This window comes from Colias eurytheme, chromosome 24 (genome assembly GCF_061535395.1).
Source record: "Colias eurytheme isolate Ceu_HAF_F1 chromosome 24, ilColEury1 Martin Lab GWU primary, whole genome shotgun sequence".
In the NCBI taxonomy this organism is placed as follows: domain Eukaryota; kingdom Metazoa; phylum Arthropoda; class Insecta; order Lepidoptera; family Pieridae; genus Colias; species Colias eurytheme.
Window position 1 is genome coordinate 7032073 of NC_143003.1, and position 27093 is coordinate 7059165.

Sequence of the window (27093 nt, forward strand, 5' to 3'; positions counted from 1 at the left end):
GTTCTGACCATGATTTTTCTTTTTGTCATTGCGTACTAAGACCACTGTAGAACCGCCATCCGGTTACAAATAACCCAAAATTTTGTGTCAGTATCTCCCGGCTTTGGATTGTTTTGGACCCTTAAAAGTTAAAATATACGATAGAACAGCAATTAATCTTTTTTAAAAAATATTCAAGGCACAGGGAAAGTCTGGTTACTGTTTTATAGGTATGTGTTTTCTGATAATATTTTACTGTCAAAAATTATCAACACTGGATATTATTCAATGACGCCTTTCAAAAACAAAACTAATTTACAAACAGATTTTTATATCTTTACATACCTATTTTTAACTTTCATTTCATGAACTGCTCATGTAAATACCTATTACAATCTGGTTTAATTTAACAAAACATTCAATTCGGTGAATTTTAGCGTTATTTTGCAAAAAAAACCGCACGTACAGTCCCCCGTCCGAGTCGAACTGACACCGTCAAATTTCGTCGAAAATATGCAATAGAGGTGAGGTTTTATGTGGGTTTTATTATAAATTCGAGTTTTTTCTTGATAATTTAACGATAATAATGAAAATTGAAAAAACAATCAATACAAATTGTTACAAATATCATAACATATTTTTTGGTATAAATTTCATGTATAAATATGTAGCCGTTTTCCTAACAAAATGCGTTTTATGTTCATAAAGGGGTTGATTTCTATGTATTTTTTTTATGTTTAGGCCGTTCTAAACTGAAAAGTAAACAATACACTTTGTTAATTATATCCTTGAGTATCACATATATTTTTTTTAAGACAATCGTACCAACAGTTTCCTCAACAAAATTCAATATGTATAAGGTGTTTTCCGGTTTTGACCATAGTAATCCCCTTAATTAGTAATAAATAGTTATTACTAATTAATTCATATTAACACGATTTACCCAGGTGCCCGCGAAATAACGAACGGTCCTCGCCACCGAATCTGGAGTGAAGGTGACAACCATTTCCTCACCGTGGTCGAAGTGTATGGTGAAGACGCTGATGAATACCAGTGCAGGGCTGTCAACAAGGCTGGAGCCAAGAGCACCAGGGCTGAACTGCTTATTATGAGTGAGTATGCTGATAGACAGACTGACTGATGTCTTTTGACTTCATGTTATGACATTGATTTTAAAAGAGCAACTATGGAGTTTCTTGCCGGTTCTTCTCCGTAGATACTGCTTTCCGAATCGGTGGTAAATGTTAAAAATATGTAATGAATAATGAAAATTCGAAAGTGCTTCTACAAGAAGTCTAATTGAATAAATAAATGTTTGAGTTTGAGTTTTGTTAAAATGGAACGTCATTTTGTATGTTGAAAGATGGATGGACAGGTTATTCGGACTTAATATAAGTAGGAACTTTGTCGATGAATTTTTATAGCTATTCATTTTTTTTTATTCGCCGATATAAACCTTTTTTTTATATTAAAAAGATAATAAAGAGAGAAGATTTCAAATATAATTAAATATATCCCCAAATTTGCAGCTGCACCAAAACTAAACGTACCACCACGCTTCCGAGACACGGCGTACTTCGATAAGGGCGAAAATGTCGTTATCAAGATTCCATTCACCGGACATCCGGTGCCGAAGATCACGTGGGTGCGAGAGGGAGAGACGATAGAGTCTGGCCTGCACTATCATGTGGAGAGGAAAGGTGAGGGAAATACGTGAAAAAGTGAAATAAATAGAAAAATCGCTGATGGAAAAGTCAGTTTTAGGCGCTTAAAATCATGTCTGCTACACAGTAAAGTAGGACGAAGGCGTTATTGCTGCTTAAATCATGTCTGCTAGGCAATGCAGCAAATAAAAAATATTTATAATAATAATAATAATTCATTCATTTATTCAAGTAACCAGGACTCATTTTGTTAGTAACAATTATAATCTTAAAAATTATGTTAGTAAAAATAAAATTTATTATGACTGCTAGAAATGTACTCCACCGCTACAGAGCTATCAAGGAAGCAGACAGTCTGCAGCAGTGGTTCACATACCAGCAGTCGAGCCGACTCGCTATACAGCGCATGATTTCATATTTGAAGCGATGCAATTACTTTTTTGTATGCATTTGATTTACATGTGACCTCATTCAACAAAATAATTTTACCCACTTTTCCAATCAATTAGCGATTTGCGCTGAACAATTAATTATGTACAAAACATAGGTAAATCTTACAAGGTAAATAATAACATATTATGTTATTTTAATTTAATTTTTATTTCAGAACGTCACGCGATCCTGACGATCCGCGACGCGAGCAAGGTGGACTCGGGCCCGTACCGCATCACCGCTGAGAACGAGCTCGGACAGGACTCCGCTACCATTAATATTGAGATTAGCGGTAAGTATTTAAAAATAATTAATTATAGGAGTAAAAGTTATTTCACAGAAGTGATATAGGTTATACCTATACCACTTCTGATCAAAGAAAATTAAAAAAAAAAACTGTCTGTGGAGATGTTTATAGATTAAGTAATAATGATTTTATTTATGTTAAATTGCCCCTCCCACGTCTGATCTGGAAGAATTTTGTTAAATCGAAGCGATTTTATTACCTACTAGCTTTCCGCCCGCGGCTTCGCCCGCTCAGTCAAAGAAAAACCCGCATAGTTCCCGTTTCCGTGGGATTTCCGGGATTGCGTCATTTTCCCGGGATAAAAAGTAGCCTATGTCCTTTCTCGGGTATCAAAATATCTCCATACCAAATTTCATGAAAATTGGTTCAGTAGTTTAGGCGTCATTGAGTAACAGACAGACAGACAGAGTTACTTTTGCATTTATAATATTAGTATGGATTCTCTTACCATCTCTAATCTATAAAAACTTATATTCAAGCAGGTGCTACATAATTTCCTCTTTTAACGATTCAAAACGTTTGAATTTCCCAATTCTACTTCTGCTGTCTTTAAATTTATATTGATTGACATTTACCTGCATATTATTATGTCCATTTTCTATTTTATACATTAATAAACTCCCCAAATTCCAGACCGGCCCGACCCACCGCGGTTCCCAGCAGTGGACAACGTGGGCGTGGACTCGTTAGCTCTCAGCTGGCGAGCGCCTGTGTGGGACGGTGGATCCGATATCACCAATTATTTGGTGGAGAAACGAGAGCATCCGATGTCCAGCTGGATCAGAGTGGGCAATACCAGGTGAGAATGTGTATAGTGTTTTATTTAGACATTGAGTTACTATGTAATACTTACTAGAGAGGACATCGCTACTTCACTATTTGTAACACGAGTTAGAGTCAATCGTCTCAAACCAATTTTTTTTATTACATTGATTGGTGGTAATTGATAAGTTTATTCTTATTTTTTTAATAAGATAAACAATATTTATTTGTTACATTGATTGGTTTTAATTTATAAGCAATAAAAGGCAGAATACAAAGTGTATGACACACTAGCCGGCCCGTGCCGCCGCGCGCCGCCATCAAATTTTGTTCGTGGTGTCCTCTCTATACGTAGTAATAATATCTCAATGTATTTAGGGGTTTTTTTTTTTAATTGAAGCGTTTTTATAGCGAGTAGTGATCTAATGGTGGTATTAACCTAGTAGGTGAACACCAGGCCAAATTATGTTTGATTCAAATATGTATCAAGCATAAATTAGTATTTTGTTATATATAGTCTGTCCACTATAAGAATTGCTTTTTGACAGCTCGACGGGTGATACCAGAAGTGATGTTCAAAAGATTATCGATTGTTATACCATTTCAATTATAAATTCAAAATATTATCATAAATTGAATCAGGTACGTAAATAATAATTACAACGTAAACGTACTAATAAGATATGTAATAATAAGACCACATATCTATGCATTGTATGTTAAAACTAAACTAAACTAATATTTTATTATTTATTGGTTTCTATCTTACAATTTGGTTGTCTTTACGTTTAAATTATATGTATAACATAATAGAAGAGTTTTTCTGTATCGGATATATTTTACAGAGTATTTCTATCGATTATTTTAATCTATCGACCCATCATTGAATAATTCTGTGTAGGCATCACTAAGTGGGCGGGACCTGTCCATGAAGTACGATAATTATTTGTATGACATTTTAACATAGACAATACAATCCTTCATAGGCGTGAAGCTGTCAAAAAGCAAATAATATAATGGAGAGAGTATAAAAATAGAAACAAGATATTATGAGTTAAGGAGGATGAACTAACAATTTAAACCAAACCAAGCAAAAATATAACGAAAGCAAATCAAGCAAAATTCATAAATTATGAAATGACTAGCAAGGTCTTCAAAGCAATTTAAAAGACAGCTGACCAAGAATTATATTCTTACCAAATCATATTATAATACCTGATATTTCTCAAATATTTAAGCCAATTTTAATTTTTTCTCTATCTCTATTGGCGTCCCATAAATATCCCTTTATCAAGCCATAATCTACCACCAATACAATTACAATAAAACCAAATTCTCAACACATTAGACCTATAAATACTAACTTCCTATTACCAGATTCACAACAATGGCCATCACCGGCCTAGCGTCTGGCAAACAATACGAGTTCCGCGTTTACGCTGAGAACATTTACGGAAGGTCAGATCCAAGCGAACCAACGTCATTGGTACAGACCAAGGCGATCATCAAGAAGGAGTTCAAGAAGAAGGAGTATCCTGGTAAGTTGTCGGAAAAAAAGAAAAACTGGAAATTTCTACACAAAAGAACTGACTGACTGACTTTGAAGTTAAGAGGATATAAACCACGTATATAACCACGAATATTATCTGTATTATAAACCACGCAGTTCCTCAAACTAAGTATTATCTATATATATAAAAATGTAACCCGTTTTCCTTGGTCACGGCATCACGCGTGAACGGGTGGACCGATTTCGATAATTCTTTTTTTTATTATATTCCTTGAAGTACGAGGATGGTTCTTATGTAGAGAAAACTTAAATATGTACCACGGGCGAAGCCGGGGCGGACCGCTAGTTACGGAATATAAATTAAAAATTTATTTTCCACACTTTACACTACAACACAATTATGTAACTTACACTTACTACACTACAACAACCTATTTTTTCTCTCCAGTGGACGAGACAGGCAAACGCATACGCACGAACGCTGACCACGGGCCAATCAAGGACTACGATAGTTATGTATTCGATATATACAGCAAGTATGTACCGCAGCCCGTGGAGATCAATACTTGCTCCGTGTACGACAAATACGATATATTGGAGGAGATTGGTGAGTCTGTTTGTCTGTCTGTGTGTTTTTAGTTGGTAGTTAGTTGTGTGTAAAAATTATTGGGGAGTAGTTAGTTTAATGTAGAAATTATTGGGGAGTAGTAAGTTTTTGAATGTAGTTAGTTTTTATGTCGAATAGATTCGATAGTATTTAGTTTTATGTGACATTAGTGAAGTTATTTATTTATTTATTTATTATGAAGTTATCTCTTAGTAGTTAGTTTTGAGTTTAAAATTAAGGTCTAATTTAGGGTTTTATTCAAATTATTTGGTAGTACTTAGTTTAATGTGAAATTAGCAAGTATGTCTCTCTATCTCCCTCTGACACGTAAGTTTTGGCAGCTAGCAATTATACTTTCGTGTAAATGTATAATATTCTCTCTGTGTGTGTATTTTTTAAGTATTCTAAGCATTCCCCTTTTTAATTTTGGCTACATTACAGAATAGATGATATACTTTGTCATAAATTTCAAATTATTTCTTAAGTCCTTTTAGTAGATCATTTTTGTTGCATGCAAATTAAACGTGTGTGTCTTAAGTCAACGTAGACTTAATATAACGGATTAATAAATGCACAGATACACTTAATATAAAAAAAAATCAATAAAAGTGATGCCTAACTATGTCATTCAAATAAATAATATAAATCAATTTTATGTAAATTCACGAAACTTTTTAAATTAGCTCACTGTATTTAAAATAACAATGATATTTAATAAAACAACCGAAAAAATATACAAATTAATCATAAAAAAATAATATTATGTAGTTCTAATTAAACTAGTATATTAAATAAAAAATAGCATGGAAATAAAGTAGATCTTAACTCACGAAGTTGCTTGAGAAATAGATGAATTAGTAACACAAACTAACACGAGTAGTTGAACGAATTTAAACCTTATTACAAGTGTACATAATGTCGAATTTCGCAGGTGACTTCGTGAGATCTTCTAAACGGAAACACGCTCGAGGTCTGTGTGTGAATAGATCGATGTAGTTGCATCTCTTTCTATTTGCATCTCTCTCTTTCACGCATTATATGATTATTTAAATATTTGTATTATTTTTATATATTATTGGCACATATTATATTAGGGTTTAAAAACATTCTTACGAAGTATCAAATTATCTACGTATTATATAATTTAAAAATAACATTAAAATTATATGCAACGCTTTTTATTCGAATTATATTTGAAAACTTATGATATATTTATTTATTATGTTTTTATGAAGTAATAATATAATATTTTGCTTGATAATTTTTCACAGAAATATTATAGTTTAACACACGGTTTGAGTTTTACAAGTTAATAAAATATATTAGCGGTTTGAATTAATATTTATCCATAAATTTATTTTCACATACACCATCGTTACGTAGAAGACGATTATTTTAGATGTAACATCAAAGAAATGAGCATAATATTTCAGAAACATAATTATCAAGGTTAATCCTAAGTTTATTCAAAAATTTTGACATAACAAAAAGAGATTTCCGATTACTACAACGACTTGGAAACATGTGCACTATCCAAAAATTAATAACCTTTTACCAACTTGATTCAATCACGGAAAGTCTATTTTTTAATTCTTAGTATTACTTTTCTTATATTGATTAATTGAATAAAGATACTATCTATAACATTTTACGATTATTCAAAAATTCGGTATTAGGTACACTACGATCAGCTAATAAGTCTTTTTCAACGCCAAAATGATCAGAAATTACTTCACAAAATATCAATATAATGAAACAAAGAAAATAACATACCTATTTGATATATACCGGAAATTGTATCAAATCCTTTCCAAGACAAAATTGGAGGTACGTAAAGCTGGCGATGAAAAATTAGCGAAATTAAAAAAAAACAACACCAGAATTTGTTGCTTATTTGTTGCTAATTAGTTGCTATAATGACGATTTTGTTGCTCAACCCGTTCGCTGAAAATCAGCAACAGTTCTAGCTTAACGTTAAGGTAGCGTGCAGAAATCGGAAAAAGGGATGGATCGTTGCAAAAATGCAGATGTATTTGTTGCTAATTTGTTGCTGCATAAAAACAGTGAAAATTTTGAATTTTTTTCATTGGCGCCAAAAATAACACTGGCCACGTCAACTTAATTGTCGATTTTCGGTAGTGAAACATAAAAAAAAATTTGTTGCTCCTCACATCGTTCACTGACAAAGTGTACAGAGCCAGCAACAAAATAGAAACCGGAAGTAGAGTTAATTTTGAAACCGGTTTGCTAGAAAATCGTCCACGCCAGCTTAACTGTCGATTTTAGGTAGTGAAACATAAAAAAAAATTTGTTGCTCCTCACATCGTTCACCGGCACAGTGTACAGAGCCAGCAACAAAATAGAAACCGGAAGTAGAGTTAATTTTGAAACCGGTTTGCTAGAAAATCGTCCACGCCAGCTTAACTGTCGATTTTCGGTAGTGAAACATAAAAAAAAAATTGTTGCTCCTCACATCGTTCACCCGCACAGTGTACAGAGCCAGCAACAAAATAGAAACCGGAAGTAGAGTTAATTTTGAAACCGGTTTGCTAGAAAATCGTCCACGCCAGCTTAACTGTCGATTTTCGGTAGTGAAACATAAAAAAAAATTTGTTGCTCCTCACATCGTTCACCGGCACAGTGTACAGAGCCAGCAACAAAATAGAAACCGGAAGTAGAGTTAATTTTGAAACCAGTTTGCTAGAAAATCGTCCACGCCAGCTTAACTGTCGATTTTCGGTAGTGAAACATAAAAAAAAATTTGTTGCTCCTCACATCGTTCACCGGCACAGTGTACAGAGCCAGCAACAAAATAGAAACCGGAAGTAGAGTTAATTTTGAAACCGGTTTGCTAGAAAATCGTCCACGCCAGCTTAACTGTCGATTTTCGGTAGTGAACCATAAAAAAAAATTTATTGCTCCTCACATCGTTCACCGGCACAGTGTACAGAGCCAGCAACAAAATAGAAACCGGAAGTAGAGTTAATTTTGAAACCGGTTTGCTAGAAAATCGTCCACGCCAGCTTAACTGTCGATTTTCGGTAGTAAAACATAAAAAAAAAATTTGTTGCTCCTCACATCGTTCACTGGCACAGTGAACAGAGCCAGCAACAAAATAGAAACCGGAGGTAGAGTTAATTTTGAAACCGGTTTGCTAGAAAATCGTCCACGCCAACTTAACTGTCGATTTTCGGTAGTGAAACATAAAAAAAAATTTGTTGCTCCTCACATCGTTCACTGGCACAGTGTACAGAGCCAGCAACAAAATAGAAACCGGAGGTAGAGTTAATTTTGAAACCGGTTTGCTAGAAAATCGTCCACGCCAGCTTAACTGTCGATTTTCGGTAGTGAAACATACAAAAAAAATTGTTGCTCCTCACATCGTTCACTGGCACAGTGTACAGAGCCAGCAACAAAATAGAAACCGGAAGTAGAGTTAATTTTGAAACCAGTTTGCTAGAAAATCGTCCACGCCAGCTTAACTGTCGATTTTCGGTAGTGAAACATAAAAAAAAAATTTGTTGCTCCTCACATCGTTCACTGGCACAGTGTTCAGAGCCAGCAACAAAATAGAAACCGGAGGTAGAGTTAATTTTGAAACCGGTTTGCTAGAAAATCGTCCACGCCAGCTTAACTGTCGATTTTCGGTAGTGAAACATAAAAAAAAAATTGTTGCTCCTCACATCGTTCACCGGCACAGTGTACAGAGCCAGCAACAAAATAGAAACCGGAAGTAGAGTTAATTTTGAAACCAGTTTGCTAGAAAATCGTCCACGCCAGCTTAACTGTCGATTTTCGGTAGTGAAACATAAAAAAAAATTTGTTGCTCCTCACATCGTTCACCGGCACAGTGTACAGAGCCAGCAACAAAATAGAAACCGGAAGTAGAGTTAATTTTGAAACCGGTTTGCTAGAAAATCGTCCACGCCAGCTTAACTGTCGATTTTCGGTAGTGAACCATAAAAAAAAATTTATTGCTCCTCACATCGTTCACCGGCACAGTGTACAGAGCCAGCAACAAAATAGAAACCGGAAGTAGAGTTAATTTTGAAACCGGTTTGCTAGAAAATCGTCCACGCCAGCTTAACTGTCGATTTTCGGTAGTAAAACATAAAAAAAAAATTTGTTGCTCCTCACATCGTTCACTGGCACAGTGAACAGAGCCAGCAACAAAATAGAAACCGGAGGTAGAGTTAATTTTGAAACCGGTTTGCTAGAAAATCGTCCACGCCAACTTAACTGTCGATTTTCGGTAGTGAAACATAAAAAAAAAATTTGTTGCTCCTCACATCGTTCACTGGCACAGTGTACAGAGCCAGCAACAAAATAGAAACCGGAGGTAGAGTTAATTTTGAAACCGGTTTGCTAGAAAATCGTCCACGCCAGCTTAACTGTCGATTTTCGGTAGTGAAACATACAAAAAAAATTGTTGCTCCTCACATCGTTCACTGGCACAGTGTACAGAGCCAGCAACAAAATAGAAACCGAAGGTAGAGTTAATTTTGAAACCAGTTTGCTAGAAAATCGTCCACGCCAGCTTAACTGTCGATTTTCGGTAGTGAAACATAAAAAAAAATTTGTTGCTCCTCACATCGTTCACTGGCACAGTGTACAGAGCCAGCAACAAAATAGAAACCGGAAGTAGAGTTAATTTTGAAACCGGTTTGCTAGAAAATCGTCCACGCCAGCTTAACTGTCGATTTTCGATAGTGAAACATAAAAAAAAAATTTGTTGCTCCTCACATCGTTCACCGGCACAGTGTACAGAGCCAGCAACAAAATAGAAACCGGAGGTAGAGTTAATTTTGAAACCGGTTTGCTAGAAAATCGTCCACGCCAGCTTAACTGTCGATTTTCGGTAGTGAAACATAAAAAAAAATTTGTTGCTCCTCACATCGTTCACCGGCACAGTGTACAGAGCCAGCAACAAAATAGAAACCGGAAGTAGAGTTAATTTTGAAACCAGTTTGCTAGAAAATCGTCCACGCCAGCTTAACTGTCGATTTTCGGTAGTGAAACATAAAAAAAAATTTGTTGCTCCTCACATCGTTCACCGGCACAGTGTACAGAGCCAGCAACAAAATAGAAACCGGAAGTAGAGTTAATTTTGAAACCGGTTTGCTAGAAAATCGTCCACGCCAGCTTAACTGTCGATTTTCGGTTTTGTTGCTGGCTCTGTACACTGTACCAGTGAACGATGTGAGGAGCAACAATTTTTTTTTATGTTTCACTACCGAAAATCGACAGTTAAGCTGGCGTTGACGATTTTCTAGCAAACCGGTTTCAAAATTAACTCTACTTCCGGTTTCTATTTTGTTGCTGGCTCTGTATACTGCGCCGGTGAACGATGTGAGGAGCAACAAATTTTTTTTTTATGTTTCACTACTGAAAATCGACAGTTAAGCTGGCGTTGACGATTTTCTAGCAAACCGGTTTCAAAATTAACTCTACTTCCGGTTTCTATTTTGTTGCTGGCTCTGTACACTGTGCCGGTGAACGATGTGCGGAGCAACAATTTTTTTTTATGTTTCACTACCGAAAATCGACAGTTAAGCTGGCGTTGACGATTTTCTAGCAAACCGGTTTCAAAATTAACTCTACTTCCGGTTTCTATTTTGTTGCTGGCTCTGTACACTGTGCCAGTGAACGATGTGAGGAGCAACAAATTTTTTTTTTATGTTTTACTACCGAAAATCGACAGTTAAGCTGGCGTGGACGATATTCTAGCAAACCGGTTTCAAAATTAACTCTACTTCCGGTTTCTATTTTGTTGCTGGCTCTGTACACTGCGCCGGTGAACGATGTGAGGAGCAACAATTTTTTTTTTTATGTTTCACTACTGAAAATCGACAGTTAAGCTGGCGTTGACGATTTTCTAGCAAACCGGTTTCAAAATTAACTCTACTTCCGGTTTCTATTTTGTTGCTGGCTCTGTTCACTGTGCCAGTGAACGATGTGAGGAGCAACAAATTTTTTTTTTATGTTTTACTACCGAAAATCGACAGTTAAGCTGGCGTGGCCAGTGTTATTTTTGGCGCCAATGAAAAAAATTCAAAATTTTCACTGTTTTTATGCAGCAACAAATTAGCAACAAATTCATCTGCATTTTTGCAACGATCCATCCCTTTTTCCGATTTCTGCACGCTACCTTAACGTTAAGCTAGAACTTTTGCTGATTTTCAGCGAACGGGTTGAGCAACAAAATCGTCATTATAGCAACTAATTAGCAACAAATAAGCAACAAATTCTGGTGTTGTTTTTTTTGAATTTCGCTAATTTTTCATCGCCAGCTTTACGTACCTCAAAATTGGTTCATTTCACCCCAGTTGCCTAAGGTTTGCATAATGTTGTAGGCACAGGCGCGTTCGGTGTGGTCCACCGTTGCCGCGAACGGGCCACGGGCAATATCTTCGCTGCCAAGTTCATACCCGTCACTGGGGCTATGGAGAAGGAACTTATCAAGAAAGAGATAGATATCATGAACCAGCTTCATCATAGGAAGCTGATCAACTTGCACGATGCGTTTGAGGATGATGACGAGATGGTGCTGATATTTGAGTTGTGAGTATGCTGTGAAGTATTTAATGTATTACTGGTTTATAATGGGTATAATAGGTGTGAATTTGCAACGTCTTAGTAAAATGACAAAAAAAGACTTGTGTCACTCGGGGACTGCCGCGGTAAAGCTATTGCATGCTATGCCTTCAAGCCACACCTCCGCGCCCGTCGGAGTGGGGAGCGTGAGGTTTTATCGTTACGGAATTTCTGGATTCGGTCCCCGCGCTCAAGGCCCGCGATAGAAGCTATGCAATAGCTTAACAGTGAAAAATCTATTGCTGTAAAATTGTCAATTAAAGTACCTAAGCACTGCATTTTATTATGGACAGTGATTTTAATAGCATAAAAAAAGTCCAGTAAATCCTATGATTTTATGTCTTATCGTATTCATAATGAACATTTCTTGAGCAACAAAGTTGAATTATCAATTAAGTAACATTTATATCAGTTACGGGCATTTGACAGGATGTTGCAGAGTCCATAACACATGTTGAAAAGTTTCCTATTTCCAGCAACATTGTCCAATTGTTGCTTCAACAAACACCTAGCGACACTTCTTATTTTACTACTACTTTTAACTAAATTACCAATCCTACTACTTTACTAAGGGTCGATTTTTCAATCCTTGGTTAAAACTTATTCGTCGAATAATGTATAAAACTACCATTTTAAAAACGTATTCTAATTGCCCATATTTGACAGTTTACGTGACATTTTAATATTATCGTGTAATATTTTATTGTACGGATAAGTTTTATCAAAGCGTTGAAAAATCGGCCCTAAATAACTACCTACCTTTCAGCCTATCCGGAGGCGAGTTATTCGAGCGTATAACAGAGCCAGGATACAACATGAGCGAAGCAGAAGCAGCTCACTACATGCGACAAGTTTGTGAAGGAGTCAAACACATGCACGAACAGAATATCATACATTTGGACCTGAAGCCAGAAAATGTTATGTGCCAGACGAGAATGGGCACTGATGTTAAGGTGATAAGAGCTATTTTATTGATTATACCTTTGTTATACCTTTGTTAGTTTTTCGGACCTTTTTTTATTATGGTATTTATTACTATAAGAATTTAGCACATATAATATTATATGGCATTGGTGATTTTAAACAGGCCGGGGTTCTGAATTTATAAATATGTGACAAGTTCGACGTGAAACGTAAAGAACATTACAATTGCAATAAAATCTTTCAACGTTTTTATCCCCTGTGTACAAGTTAATTTGTCTTGACACTATGACGTGTTTCTAGTTTAAAATTAGAAAAGAAAATTTATTCTAATAATTCTTATTATTTTTACAGATCATTGACTTCGGTCTAGCCACCAAACTTGATCCTAACGAAGTTGTCAAGATATCCACCGGCACAGCCGAATTTGCTGCGCCAGAAATCGTGGAACGAGAACCTGTCGGCTTCTACACAGACATGTGGGCCGTTGGTGTTCTCGCTTATGTATTGTGAGTATTGCCTTTTTATTCTTAATTCTTAAAGGTACTCAATAGATGAGTTAATATTTTCATGTCGCTAAGTACCTTGGTTCAAATTGACTGGATTAAAAAAAAACAAATGCTTCTCGACTGAAATCCTCATATTTAAAATTTATAAACCAATTATTATTTTTTATTTATTTGATTTATAAATGGGCTGTTTTAATTCGCATATAGCATTTTAAAATTTTATTTAGCGCAAAATATTTATTTCTCAGTTTTTAGTTTTTGTTAGATACGCCTTTCTTCCTAGGAACAGATCTGTACTACAGTTTTAAACATATTTCATCAAATTCTCTTCATCAATTCCAGACTATCCGGGCTATCACCGTTCGCGGGTAACAACGACATAGAAACCCTCAAGAACGTCAAGGCTTGCGACTGGGAGTTCGACGAGGAGGCCTTCCAGCATGTGTCTGATGATGCTAAGGACTTTATCAGACGCCTGCTGGTTAAGAATAAGGAGTAAGTGGATTTTTGGGCACTTTCTTTTATTTTGATAAGCTCTATGTTAAAAGTTTATCGGAAAAAGTCTAATGCCAAACTTATACCCTTATAAATGTTGGTGGAATTTTTATCTGACATATTAAAGAATGGTTAGTTTCTACTAATAAGCCAATTCATGGTAAACAACGAATTTGAATCGACATGTTGTTAGAAATGTCGTGTGAGAGTTGGCTTAATAGTTAATGCATATTGAAATAATATTCTCGCTCGCAGAGCGGTTACATTTAACCAGTTTCCTGCAGAATTATTGATAAATTGTTTTTCTTCAAACGTTTTACCATAAATTATTGAATTTCTGCGTACATAAAATATTTTCAATCTCTGAAACGGAGACAACATTTGTTTTGTCTTACAATTCCATGTCCATTTTCAAAAAGCTTCTGCCCTTCCCTCTACGGATCTTAGTAAACATAATATTTTCCTCTAAATATCAATTTTTTCTTCAAGAAAACGTATGACAGCACACGAATGCCTAGCGCACCGCTGGTTGGCGGGCGACGTTGCTAGTCGCACAACTATCGCTGCGGCTCGCTTGGAGGCGCTCAGGGATAGACTAAGGGCTAAATACCAGGTATGTTTCATTTATTGTAAAAAATATATTGTTGTCTACGTACCCGCTGTATTCTCTTTTACATTACTAACTTCTTTCTATGTAATACCCTCTCTCTCGCTGAATTTTGACAAAGAAGTTTCACTTCTGACACACATCGTTCTCTGATAGTTTTCTTCTTTTCCTTTTCTTGTATGGAATATAAGGTAGCTATTTCACATTTGCTCTAATGTCTTTGTATTTTGATCACACATTGACTTACCTGACTTGAATATTTTTATAAATTAGAGTATCGAAATTAAAAAAAAATCTTATTATTTATTGCTATCCACATTTTCTTATGGAAGATATGTACTAATCTTCACATAATTTTCAGAACTGGTCATCATTCGTGCTGCCGATCGGCAGGATAAGCGAGTACAGCTCGCTGCGTAAACTTCTCATTGAGAAATGGAAGATCTATGACGGACAATTCGGTACGTGCTATTTATTTATATTTATTTCTCAGTAATGTAAGAATAAACTGAAAGTATAAGCAAGGATAAAACTTATTGATGAAAATTATTGACTGTTTATATTTTATAATATTGATTTTTTATACAGTTCAATATCGTATGGTTATAAAATGCTATACGGATCCAAATATTATTAGTCAACATGCTGTTTGTAATAACTAATGTGTAACTAAATGTATCCAGAATTCTTTTGTATTATTTTATAGTGGTCGCTTTTTAAAATATACATACATACATACAAACCTTTCCTCTTTATAATATTAGTATAGATAAAACACCCAAACGGGAAAAATACGACAAATCCTTACAATACTGCCTCGCCTGTCGGACACATCAATAATCTGTCTATCTGTCCACCCGCAGACCGTCGCCAAGCGGCCCCGCGGTTCGTGATCAAGCCCCAATCAGCGTTCTGCTACGAGGGCCAGTCTGTGAAGCTGTACTGCCGCATCATTGCATGTGCAGCGCCAACCGTCACGTGGTCGCATAATAACAGAGAGTTGAGACAGTCTGTTAAGTATATGAAGAGGTAAGTACATTAGCCTGTATGTATGTATAAGATAGATAGATCCGACTCGAAGGACCAGATCTAACAAAATAATAGTAATAATTCATCTGGTCGCATAATAACAGAGAGTTGAGACAGTCTGTTAAGTATATGAAGAGGTTAGTGTGCTGTTTCTACGTCTATACTGTTTAAAATGTACATCTTATATTATAGCCATTGTTTTCTTCTACTAATGTACAGTCAGCTGAGTTTTGACAGTCAGTTCAATTCACAGCGTAAACTGACCGGGAATAAGAGGACATAATAAGCTCATAATTCAGTTGCTCGCAAAATAAACGTGAAAAATTGATTGTGTGTGTCGTTTATAGATCTTAACCTAGTAGGTCAGTTATTTCGGGCTCGAAGGAACAGACAGAACAAGATAATTAATTTAGTCGCAAAGCAACTGTGAACTACGATATTCTATTGGTAGTTAAGTCTACACCTTAAGATCGAAATGATCCGGCTCGAAGGACCAGCATCAACAATATCCTTGTGTAGTCCCATGTCCCCAAGTGGGGTAAGGGCAGATGCATTATACATCTGTTTCACTGATCTATTTTCTTTAGGGACGAGTAGGTGATCAGCCTTCTGTGTCCTACCAGACCAAGACATTTTTTTTAATACAAACTCCATCCACAGGTACGCCGGTGATGACTACTACTTCATCATCAACCGCGCCAAGTTAGAGGACCGCGGCGAATACATCATCCGCGCTGAGAACCACTACGGTTTCAGAGAGGAAGTGGTCTTCTTGAATGTACAACGTGAGTTTATTTTGCTTTGTATTGAGATTGGTTGAGATGGTATAGAAAATAAACTATAAATTAATCAGTAATTGGACAAAATATTAGAAGATTGCTTGGTATCTTTCCTTAAATATAACCGGGTAGATAGCAATTTGGTTACCATACTTTTAAGTAACAGGGTGGATAAGCAGTGTTGACAATAAAATTTCAAAATTGCGTCATGGCAATACCGTCACGTCATGGAGTAAGGTGACGATTTTTGTATCTTTGAATCTTGCCGAAGAAGTTTCACTTCTGACGTGTGCTCGACACACACGCTCTTTTTATAGGTATGTGAAATACATAGCAGATTGTGATTCTTATGAATTATGAGAGCATTTTGAGAACTGTTCTTATACATTACGGGATAAATTACAGTTTGAGAAGTATTGTTATACATTACGGGATAAATAACAGTTTGAGAATAAGTATTGTTATGTACATTACGGGATAAATAACAGTTTGAGAAGTATTGTTATACATTACGGGATAAATAACAGTTTGAGAAGTATTGTTATACATTACGGGATAAATAACAGTTTGAGAAGTATTGTTATACATTACGGGATAAATAACAGTTTGAGAAGTATTGTTATACATTACGGGATAAATAATAGTTTGAGAAGTATTGTTATACATTACGGGATAAATAACAGTTTGAGAAGTATTGTTATACATTACGGGATAAATAACAGTTTGAGAAGTATTGTTATACATTACGGGATAAATAACAGTTTGAGAAGTATTGTTATACATTACGGAATACACACCAGTTTGTGAACTATTCTTATACCCGAAATTCGGGATAGACACGAGTTTCATTACATTTTCGATTGTTTAGTAATTTGGCTGTGATCTTGCCTGATTTTAAGGATAGATCTTTCAGTTTTCGTTCGTTTTCACACGAATTGAAGTGACCTATTCTTCTGTATCCCTTGTAGCGGTACCGAAGGTCCAGCGGCAGCACGTGGAGGAAGCCCCGCGGCGCCGCGAGCCGGCCCCGTACACGTTCTGGCAGGAGAGCAGCGAGACGGCGCCGGCCTTCACGTTCCAGCTGCGGCCGCGCGTCATGCAGGCGCGCGACACCTGCAAGCTGCTCTGCTGTCTGAGTGGCAAGCCGCCGCCCAGCGTCAAGTGGTGAGTGGGGGTGGGCGTGGGTGTGGGAGAGGGAAGTGTAGAGCCAGTGGGAGCAGTGGTGGGAATGGTAGAGGCAGCCCCACACAAGTTGCGGGCAGAAGAACAGCGAGAGTGTCATTTATCCGGAGAAAACGTCAAGTCAAATCAAAATAGCATTTATTGTAACCATTACCATAATATAATAAGACAAAGAACAAACATACTTAAGTAATAGTAAAGTGTGTTCTTCACTAAACTGTATAAAAAAGTGCGATTAACACTCCTGCTTACGCAGGAGTGTTGATCACGCCTTCAAGTGAAACAAAACTGCCAAAATACTCGTCGTAGACTTCAACCATCGTAATCGTTATAATGCTACGCATTGCGAAACTAATTTATTGACATTTTAAACTGCGCGCACGCAGAGATTCAACATGCGCACAGTTTCACAAAATTTGCTACAAATTCAAATTGCATTTATATTTTACATCCTTTACATACTTTTAAAAATGTACAGGAAGCTGAATTAAATGTTAGTTTAAATGTAATAAAAATATACTGTGATTCTACACAACGGCCTAATTAATGTAGTCAATTGATAACAAATCACAGCCAGTCACCGATTATTAACAAGGCGAGGGTAGTTGGGTTAAACGTCGTATAAACAACATCTAAACACTAAGGCACGATCCGTACGAATTCGCCACGATTCAAAGGAAGGCGGAATTTTATACAGTTTGAGAAGTATTGTTATACATTACGGGGTAGATAGCAGTTTGAGAAGTATTGTTATACATTACGGGGTAGATAGCAATTTGAGAAGTATTGTTATACATTACGGGGTAGATAGCAATTTGAGAAGTATTGTTATATATTACGTGATAGATAGCAGTTTGAGAAGTATTGTTATACATTACGGGGTAGATAGCAGTTTGAGAAGTATTGTTGTACATTACGGGGTAGATAGCAATTTGAGAAATATTGTTATACATTACGGGATAAATAACAGTTTGAGAAGTATTGTTATACATTGCGGGATAAATAACAGTTTGAGAAGTATTGTTATACATTACGGGATAGACACCGGTTTGTGAACAATTCTTATACATCAGGGTTGATAGCAGTTTGATTTATAGTTGCCATTTAAAAATTAAATGCCAATAAAAATTTTTTGGCAATTATATTTATAGTTGCCATTGTTGCTGTCGAAAGAGCTATTTATCCACAAAAATATTAAATCAAAATTGACGTCTGACGTCATTATATTAACCTTATATTACCAATCCAGGTACAAGGACAAACGAGAACTGTCCAAGTACGACTACGCGATGACGAACTCGGACGGTGTAGTGACAATGGAGATCATCGACTGCCGGCCCGAGGACAGCGGCAAGTACTCGTGCGTCGCCACCAACGTGCACGGCACGGATGAGACCTCGTGCGTTGTTATTGTTGAAGGTAAATATCAAACTACCCACTTTTAGAGATTTTTTTTTTTTTAGTTTAGGCTGTCCAATTTCCATTTCATAAAACCATTTGTAAAACTCTTGTGTGAAAAAAATATTTTGAGGTTGGGTTTTTAAGTGTCTATTTTATTTTATTAAAAATATTTTATTCAAATTGGGGGTGTGGTATGAATGTTGTGAAATTAAAAAAAAATGCTGATTTGTTTAATATCGAAATTCTGAAATGATTATGTCACTTCCTTAAAAAATTGGACACATAAAGTTTTAACGTTAAATAAAATTCTTGATATGGGTATTGTTAAAATTTAATTCCTGTTTAATCCATACTATACTAATATTATAAATGCGAAAGTAACTCTGTCTGTCTGTCTGTTACTCAATCACGCCTAAACTACTGAACCAATTTGCATGAAATTTGGTATGGAGATATTTTGATACCCGAGAAAGGACATAGGCTACCTTTTATTGCGAAATATGTACCACGGGCAAGCCGGGGCGGACCACTAGTCAGAAAATATTGTAAAAATTTTGTAAATAATATAAAAAAAATTTGTTCATTTCAAGACATAAAATATCTAAACATTTTAGTATCCTATTTTAATTTTTCAATCTATTATAAACTTGATTCTACACAAAAAAATTCCAAATGTGCAGGCGAGGTGGTAAGCGCAGAGCAAGCTGCGCTGGCGCACAATTTCCTCCACTCGGGCGAAAGGCGATACATTGAGAAGCCGCTCAAACCGGCGCCTACACCCATCATTACTAAGACTAAGGTAAAATAAACTAAATAAAAATAATGTTAATCATCTCAATTATAGATGGCGCGCGGTGTGTCCCTTCAGACACATAAAACTGAAAGAATAGAATAAATTCGATTGCTCTGGCGGGTCACGAGTGGCTGAGTTGGTCAGGCATCCGCCCCGGAATGGCGCGAAGGATGCGGGTTCGAGTCCCGCTGAGTGATCGAATTTTTTCTATTCTTTATAAAATAACTAAATAATACTTTTATATAAATGTTTTATATTAGTATGTTATAAACTAAATAGTATTTACCAAGATTTATAGGTTTTTCATGTAAAATTATTTAAATTTGAAAAATTATTTGATATGGCAATTCGCTGTAGTAACTGAAATTACTGATCGTTATTATTTACTAAAACATTAGTGTGAGAGCGTATTTTTAGTTCACATCTCTTATTAAATTAAATTAATAGTGTCCAATTAAGGGCCGATTTTTCAATGCTTGGATAAAACTTATTCATCCAATAAAGTATTACACGATAATATTAAAATGTCACGTAAACTGTCAAATACGGGCAATTAGAATACGTTTTTAAAATGGTAGTTTTATACATTATTCGACGAATAAGTTTTATCCAAGCATTGAAAAATGGGCTCAAATTTATATACAAAATAGTGTCCTATTAATTTCTATTCATGTCATCTTTTTTGTTGTATTTGCTTTGCTCATGAGATGGATCAAATAATATTAAGATTTACAGCATTTTTTTAAATACATAGAAAACTTAACGGCCATTTAACTTTCAAGTACATCTATCGTGTCAGCTATATATAGCAATAATAATAAATAAATAAATAAATAAATAAACCTGTACATTTGCAAAGTCCAGTACGTCTGTCTTGTTAGTTATTTAATAATTCATTAATAAATGAATAAACAACAGGTCACAATCGACCCGCCAAGTAAATCGAGCACGGTACAAAGGCCGAAATATTCGCCGCAAACTTCAGTAGAAGCAGGCAAGAAGAAATATGGATCTAAACTCGGAGACTCAGACTCGACTTCATCTAGATCCAGGAGCGCTACTAAAGAGCTAGTTTGTAAGTACACATTAGTTAATAAATAAATAATAATTATAATAATAATTAGTTAATAAATAAAAAAGACGTGTGGCACTCGGGGACTGCCGCGGTAAAGCTATTGCATGCTATGCCTTCAAGCCACACCTCCGCGCCCGTCCCCGTGGGGAGCGTGAGGTTTTTTCGTTACGGAATTTCTGGATTCGGTCCCCGCGCTCAAGGCCCGCGATAGAAGCTATGCAATAGCTTAATAAATAAATAATAATAATAATTAGTTAATAAGTAAATAAATAATAAAACGTCGAGCGATTTTTGAAGTGAAACTTCTTAAGGCGCATTATGAGTAAAATTTAAAGGTCGCGTCAAGGCAATATATCGTGACGTCATGGAGTAAGACGATGATTTTGGTATCTTTGAATCTTGCCAAAGAAGTTTCACTTCCGACACGTGTGCTCGGCACACACGCTCTTTTTTCAGCTTTTATAATGCTTTTACTTTTTTTGAGTTCAATTCAAAGATATCTATTTTGTTCTTATTTGAATTGTGTAAAGTGAAGTTTATTGCCTTTTTTGCGTTGAAAATATTGTACCGATTTGGTGACTGTTTATCTCGAAGATTTGAGGTTATATTCGTTCAATAATGAGACTGCATTACAATATATAGATTGACAATATAACATTTCAGAACTGTGTTCTAGAGGGGATAAAATTTCATTTTACATCTTAAAATTTATACTTGTAGCAATTTTTCCTTTATTTGTGATTCTGTGCTACAAGACGTTGCTTTGACGTTTGCGACAACATAGTGATTCTACAAGGGTTCTGCTTTTTCCTTTTTGGTTCAAAATCACAACTCTTTCTCTTTTCAGAAAGACTGACCGTTTGGCTAAGTTGGTAGTGGCCCTGCCTTCAAAGCCAGATATCGTGGGTTCGATTCCCACCCGGGGCAAATATTTGTGTGATGAACATAGATGTTTGCACTGTGTCTGGGTGTTAATTATCTATATAAGTATTTATTAAAAATTATATATGTATGTTTATCAGCCATCTGGTTTCCATAACACAAGCGAAAGCTTAGTATGGGATCAGATCGTGCCGTGTGTGAAAATTTTCCTGAAATATTTATTATTTATTTATTATTGTCCACTAAACATCTCTATCTCTACAGTACCAGCAGCAGACTCGTCAATGTGCGCGCCATCGTTCGCACGGGCTCTGCCAGACACTTGTGCCGCAAGAGATGGAGCTCCCCTGCTGCTGTCTGCAGCAGTACGGGGCGACCCTGACCCCAGGGTCGAGTGGTTCAAGGATGGACAGCCTCTACACTCTTCTGAGGTACGTATTTAGTACTAGATTTCCGTCCTCGGCTTCGCCCACGTTTTCCACGTTTTCAAAGAAAAAGACGGGTTGCACTCCGGGAGTGCCGGCAGAAGTGAAAACTTGATTATTAACGTTGAGCATGTTTGATTTTTTGGAATGGTATCCGTCTTACGCTTTTTCGATCAGGTCACGTGTCCTGACGCGAGTTTAAGATTTTATACCCATTACAGAAAAAGTGCTCAACGCCGCTAAAGAAGTTTTCACTTCAAAACTTGCCTATGTCTTATTCTAGGGGTTCAGCTACCTACATACCAAATTTCGCAATCGGTTCAGTAGTATTTGCGTGAAAGAGGAACAAACATCAAACCATCCTCACGATCTTTCGCATTTATAAAATTAGTAGGATTTTTGGAAAAACTTCCATGATATGCTTTTTCTGAGGTTTTCTCTGTATATTGAATTGTAAATATTTTGTTCAGGTGGTAGACCTCAAATACAAGAATGGAGTAGCGTCCCTGGCCATCAATGAGGTGTTCCCTGAAGATGAAGGAGTGTATTCACTGAAGGCGATCAACAGCCAGGGGGAGATGGAGACCAAGTGCAAAGTCTCTGTTAAAGGTAGGATTATGAATTATTATGGTTTTTTGGGTAGGAATTGATTTTTCGCAAGGAAAATGTGGCAAATAAATATTCAGAATTCAGAAATAAATTGGATAAGAAGTTTGCTTTTAGTTATTTTATCAGAATAAAGTAATTACAGCCTTGTTTTATTGCACTACGTGGTAAAAGGTTTTGATAATATACTTTCCGGGCATATTTTGATATCTTTGTTTCGACAAGACAGGCAGTTCTAATTCCAATCTAATTACAATTTATACCTAAAAAAAATTGGTTGTCTGTAAAGTCGGTTTACTGACGATAGTTGAACGTGACAACGGCCGATTGTGCTTCTTTGTCGCTCGTTCCGCGCTCTCGCTTGCACTTCAAACCTAACGGAACGCCTCAGAGCGAGGTAACGCCGCATGAGTCATGTTTTTTCGTGCGTGCAGCCGGCTCTATCGAATTATAAGACGTTGTCACGTCAATAACTCATTTTAATACAATTTTCGCCCTTCAGCAGCAGCAGACAGTGCAGCAAGCGCCAAGTTGGGCGACAAGCCGCCAAGGATCGTGGACCACGCCGTGTCGCAGATTGTGAACGATGGCGACGCTGTCACACTGTCCTGCAGGTGAGATTTGTGTGTGTGTCTGTCTGTAGCGTGGAAAAGGCTGGTTGAATTTCAGATCATGGCCAGTCCAGGAAAATAGGCCATGTGATTCTTGACAATTTTAATTAGCTCTTCTTAAATATTTAAAATATTAAAAATAAGTTAAGTAGGTTGGATTACTTTGTTTTTTACATATGGAAAATTAAAAATTTACCTACTTGCATCAATATTTTACATGATAAAAATAAATAAGAGACATTGTGAAGCAAGTAAGACAGCTTCGCACCTTTTTCTATTCGCTTATTTGCAATTAAATGTGTTAAATTATGATTGATACACTTTGGACTTATTTAGACATTTATTGGACTTATTTAGTCCAAATTATGATTGATAATCTTTGGACTTATTTCATAACGTTAAATGCTGTTTTTACTATCTTGGGAGCCTGGGGTGGATTTATTTATTAATTTTATTATTCAGGATAACCGGCGCCGAAAGGTTCGACGTGGTCTGGCTTCACAACAACAAGGAAATCAAACCGTCGAAGGACTTCCAGTACTCGAGCGAGGCTAATATACACAAGTTACATATCGCTGAGATATTCCCTGAAGATGCTGGTAAGCTTTCAGAATCTTTTGAAATAAATAATGGAGAAAGATCTTAGTTTGCTTTCCAACATTTTTCTACAAAACACTCAAATTATTATTAGTTTTGTAACAGGAAATGGATGGAGATCATAGATACAGTTTGTTAGGAATGATAGAATATGGGAGGTATTTGTGCATACAAACTAAAGAACAGTTAAATAGATGTAAATTATAATATAATAAATGATAAGCGTGGATAGAAATTTTAAACTATGTTTTAAGGATGTTCAAGTAAAAACAAGACCTAAGTCCAGTCTGCTTTAATTTTTTTTATTCTTTTAATTATTTTTTATTAATGAAAATGCTTTCTCAAATTGCTGCCCGAGAAATTGAAAAGTTACCTATTTTTATCAGTATTTTTTTTATTGAAACGAAGTTCGGCGAATATACAGAATTAAGACAAAATTGTAACGAAAGTTTTTGCTATAAAGCCGTACGCGTGTTTTTCTTTCTGTATTTCTCTCATAGAGATCCGGGTGTGTCTAGGCACTTCCCAAGTTTGTTTTTTACTTTTTTTAACTCATCATCAATTTCACCACCAGGCGTGTACACGTGCGAGGCGTTCAACGACGCGGGTGAATCGTTTTCCTCCTGCACCCTCGTGGTGACGGTCAGTGGGGAGACGCAAGTGTTGCCGCAGTACAAGATGTTCCCAGGATCCGCCACCGTGGTGACCGGGGAACCGGCCGTGTTCACCGCGGAGCTGGATAAGGTGATGATGATGATGTAGTGATGAGTGTTGTGATGATGGAAATAAAGAAATAAGTGTCAATGATGAACCTGTTGTGTTTACTATAGCTGGATAAGGTGATGATGATGTAGTGATGAGTGTTGTGGTGATGGAAATAAAGAAATAGGTGTCGCTGGTAAACCTGTTGTGTTTACTGCAGCTGCAGGTTAAATAGTTCGTTTGAAAATAGAGAAGATTATGTAGCGCAAAAATATCGTATTTCTATGTCACTTACAGTTACAATGAATGAATATTATTCTGTTAACATTTTAGTTTTTGTTCAACCAAAAAAGCTAGATTGATTTATTTTATTCCTGTGAATGTGAATTATCGTATAAATAAATAAGAGACCTATGTATCACAGGAGTAAGCTTTTTTGAAGTGAAACTTCTTTGGGTTGGACAAAAATTGAGTGTAACATTTTTCCGTTACGCGACATCTTTTTCTTATCCTACCACGCGTGATTCGACGTATTTCTGTCAAGATGCATATAGTAAATTATTTTTTGAAAAATAAGGTTATAAAGAAGTTTCACTTCTTACGTATGTACACTAGTACACGCATACTTAACACGTAAATTCCATTCCACAGCCACCACTCCAGCTCCAATGGTTGAAGGACGGCAAGCCGATCGACGAATCGTCCACCCGCTACAGGTTCACTATGGAAGGCAGTTCCAAATACAAGCTTGAGATCGCAAGCGCCTCTACAGACGACTGCGGCCAGTACTGCGCACGCGCAGCTGGCTCCAAGGGAGATGCCCTTGCTGCTTTCTGCCTTAACGTCGTCGACAACTGATCGACATACAATACGAATAACAATGGACCCAGCGAAACACCTTGAGACACCCCAAAGTTTTTTGCTATCGAAAATTTAATTTGAATGATCGTAACGACTATAGAATACGGAGTCGAGGGATTCGTTTATTTATTAATTTAAAATATATCAAATATATCTATTATTTATTAATTTATTAAGTAATTTAAGTGTTATACCCTATCGAATGCATATTGTGAGACGACGTTCGGAATTCGCGTTTCGCTCTAGTCACTAAATGTTTATTTATTTATCGTCCTCGTCTAACAGAATTCGCTTCTGAAGATTTAAGCTTGAAATTAATAAATGCAAGTGTTGATGTTCGAACCTGCGACCCTTTGCCTGCACTCCGCTGCCACCGCGGGGTGTGGTCGACCCGGTCAGAGGAAACATCGATATGTCTATTTTTTACTTTGTACTATTTAATTGTAAATAAATTAATTTATATCATGTGACCGCATAATTTATAAATAAATATGTATACTTAAAAATATAATTGTGTTTTATTTACTGCTTCCTTGAGAAACTTCAGTAAAGCTTTTTTATAAGTTAACATTTGAATAGTGAGGCTATATCGCACATGAGGTTTTAAATTCAATATTTAGACTATTTACTTTCTGTACAAAAATAATCAATTCTTGATATTAGATCCAATTGCATAAGATATAATTACTGTAAAAGAAGTTTTCTGAACTCGATAACATTCATATTTTAGATACATAATATGTATAATATGTACTTACTCTAAATTTATGACACATACTCTATTGTCTAATATAAAACATGACAGAGCTTTTGTATAGCTAAAAAACTGGTTCACAATAACTATTTCGCAGTCAGATAGTATAGAATAAAATTGTGAAATCTTACTTTTCTTTACCAGTCTATAATCTTATAAAAAGAAACTACTTGCGTTTCATAATTTATTACAATCTCTTATTTTAATAACTGCCTTCTGGTTACATTGATTGACGTTAAATTCAAAGTTCGAAAGATCACGGGTTCGATCCCCAGCGCTGACAAAAAATATACCTAGACTTACTAGGCACAAATAGATACAATTCTACCTATGAGATTCTTATCTCCAAATTTTTTATTGCATAATAAAAAACCGGTCTATGTACAATGACTGATCGAAAAGATTATGATCATAAGTAGAAACTTTAATCACTGAAATACCCTTATTCAAATTTAAACCCCACCACCACATTATAAACACACTAAAAATACACTCAATGTTTAAAGTTCAAGCATCTGCATTAACATTAACTTAATAAACAAAATCTATATACAAAAGTACTATTACTTTGACCGAACCAAAAACACTTCTAAAATTAATAGCCCATAAAACGGTAGCAAGGATTCGACCCTAAAGTGTTCAAAGGGCCATTAAGAGAAATTAAAAAATGGACACAAAAACCGTTGGATGCAAGAATAAAAAGTATCACATCTCATTCCATATTTCAAATTTATCACTGTATCGTTTTCGTAAACTCGAAAAGGGTATGCTTGTACGTTTTTTTTCCAGTCAGTTCGGTTTCTCATTATAAATGAACGCGCTCACTCGAATACATTTTTTAAAAATCATCCCGTTTTTGAATTTAACTCGATTCTTCCATTCTTGTTGACGGCAGTGAATTGTGGATGCGACATTTGTTTTAGCTTGTTTTTGGTATAATGTTGGGTTAAGATCTCTAGCTTTATGACACTGCTTCTTTTCATGATAAATTGATGAAAGTTACTTAGAT

The 27093-nt window shown here is 35.9% G+C and overlaps 1 protein-coding gene across 1 annotated transcript in view; it reads left to right on the forward strand.

Annotated features, from left to right (window-relative positions):
* The window catches only part of bt (projectin protein bent), a 152059-nt gene extending 126218 nt beyond the window's left edge, over nt 1-25841 (forward strand). The window contains exons 137-160 of the mRNA XM_090115688.1: nt 927-1091; nt 1509-1679; nt 2251-2367; nt 3016-3181; nt 4522-4682; nt 5103-5261; nt 11615-11822; nt 12622-12808; nt 13131-13285; nt 13628-13780; nt 14270-14393; nt 14749-14848; nt 15251-15416; nt 16077-16201; nt 17164-17359; nt 18627-18796; nt 19459-19577; nt 20490-20646; nt 21793-21959; nt 22424-22562; nt 23065-23173; nt 23633-23769; nt 24342-24511; nt 25121-25841. Of these exons, the coding sequence (XP_089971814.1) occupies nt 927-1091; nt 1509-1679; nt 2251-2367; nt 3016-3181; nt 4522-4682; nt 5103-5261; nt 11615-11822; nt 12622-12808; nt 13131-13285; nt 13628-13780; nt 14270-14393; nt 14749-14848; nt 15251-15416; nt 16077-16201; nt 17164-17359; nt 18627-18796; nt 19459-19577; nt 20490-20646; nt 21793-21959; nt 22424-22562; nt 23065-23173; nt 23633-23769; nt 24342-24511; nt 25121-25327 (3728 nt within the window). The 3' untranslated portion in view covers nt 25328-25841. The remainder of the gene's footprint in view (nt 1-926; nt 1092-1508; nt 1680-2250; nt 2368-3015; nt 3182-4521; nt 4683-5102; nt 5262-11614; nt 11823-12621; nt 12809-13130; nt 13286-13627; nt 13781-14269; nt 14394-14748; nt 14849-15250; nt 15417-16076; nt 16202-17163; nt 17360-18626; nt 18797-19458; nt 19578-20489; nt 20647-21792; nt 21960-22423; nt 22563-23064; nt 23174-23632; nt 23770-24341; nt 24512-25120) is intronic.
* The last annotated feature ends 1252 nt before the right edge of the window (nt 25842-27093 follow it).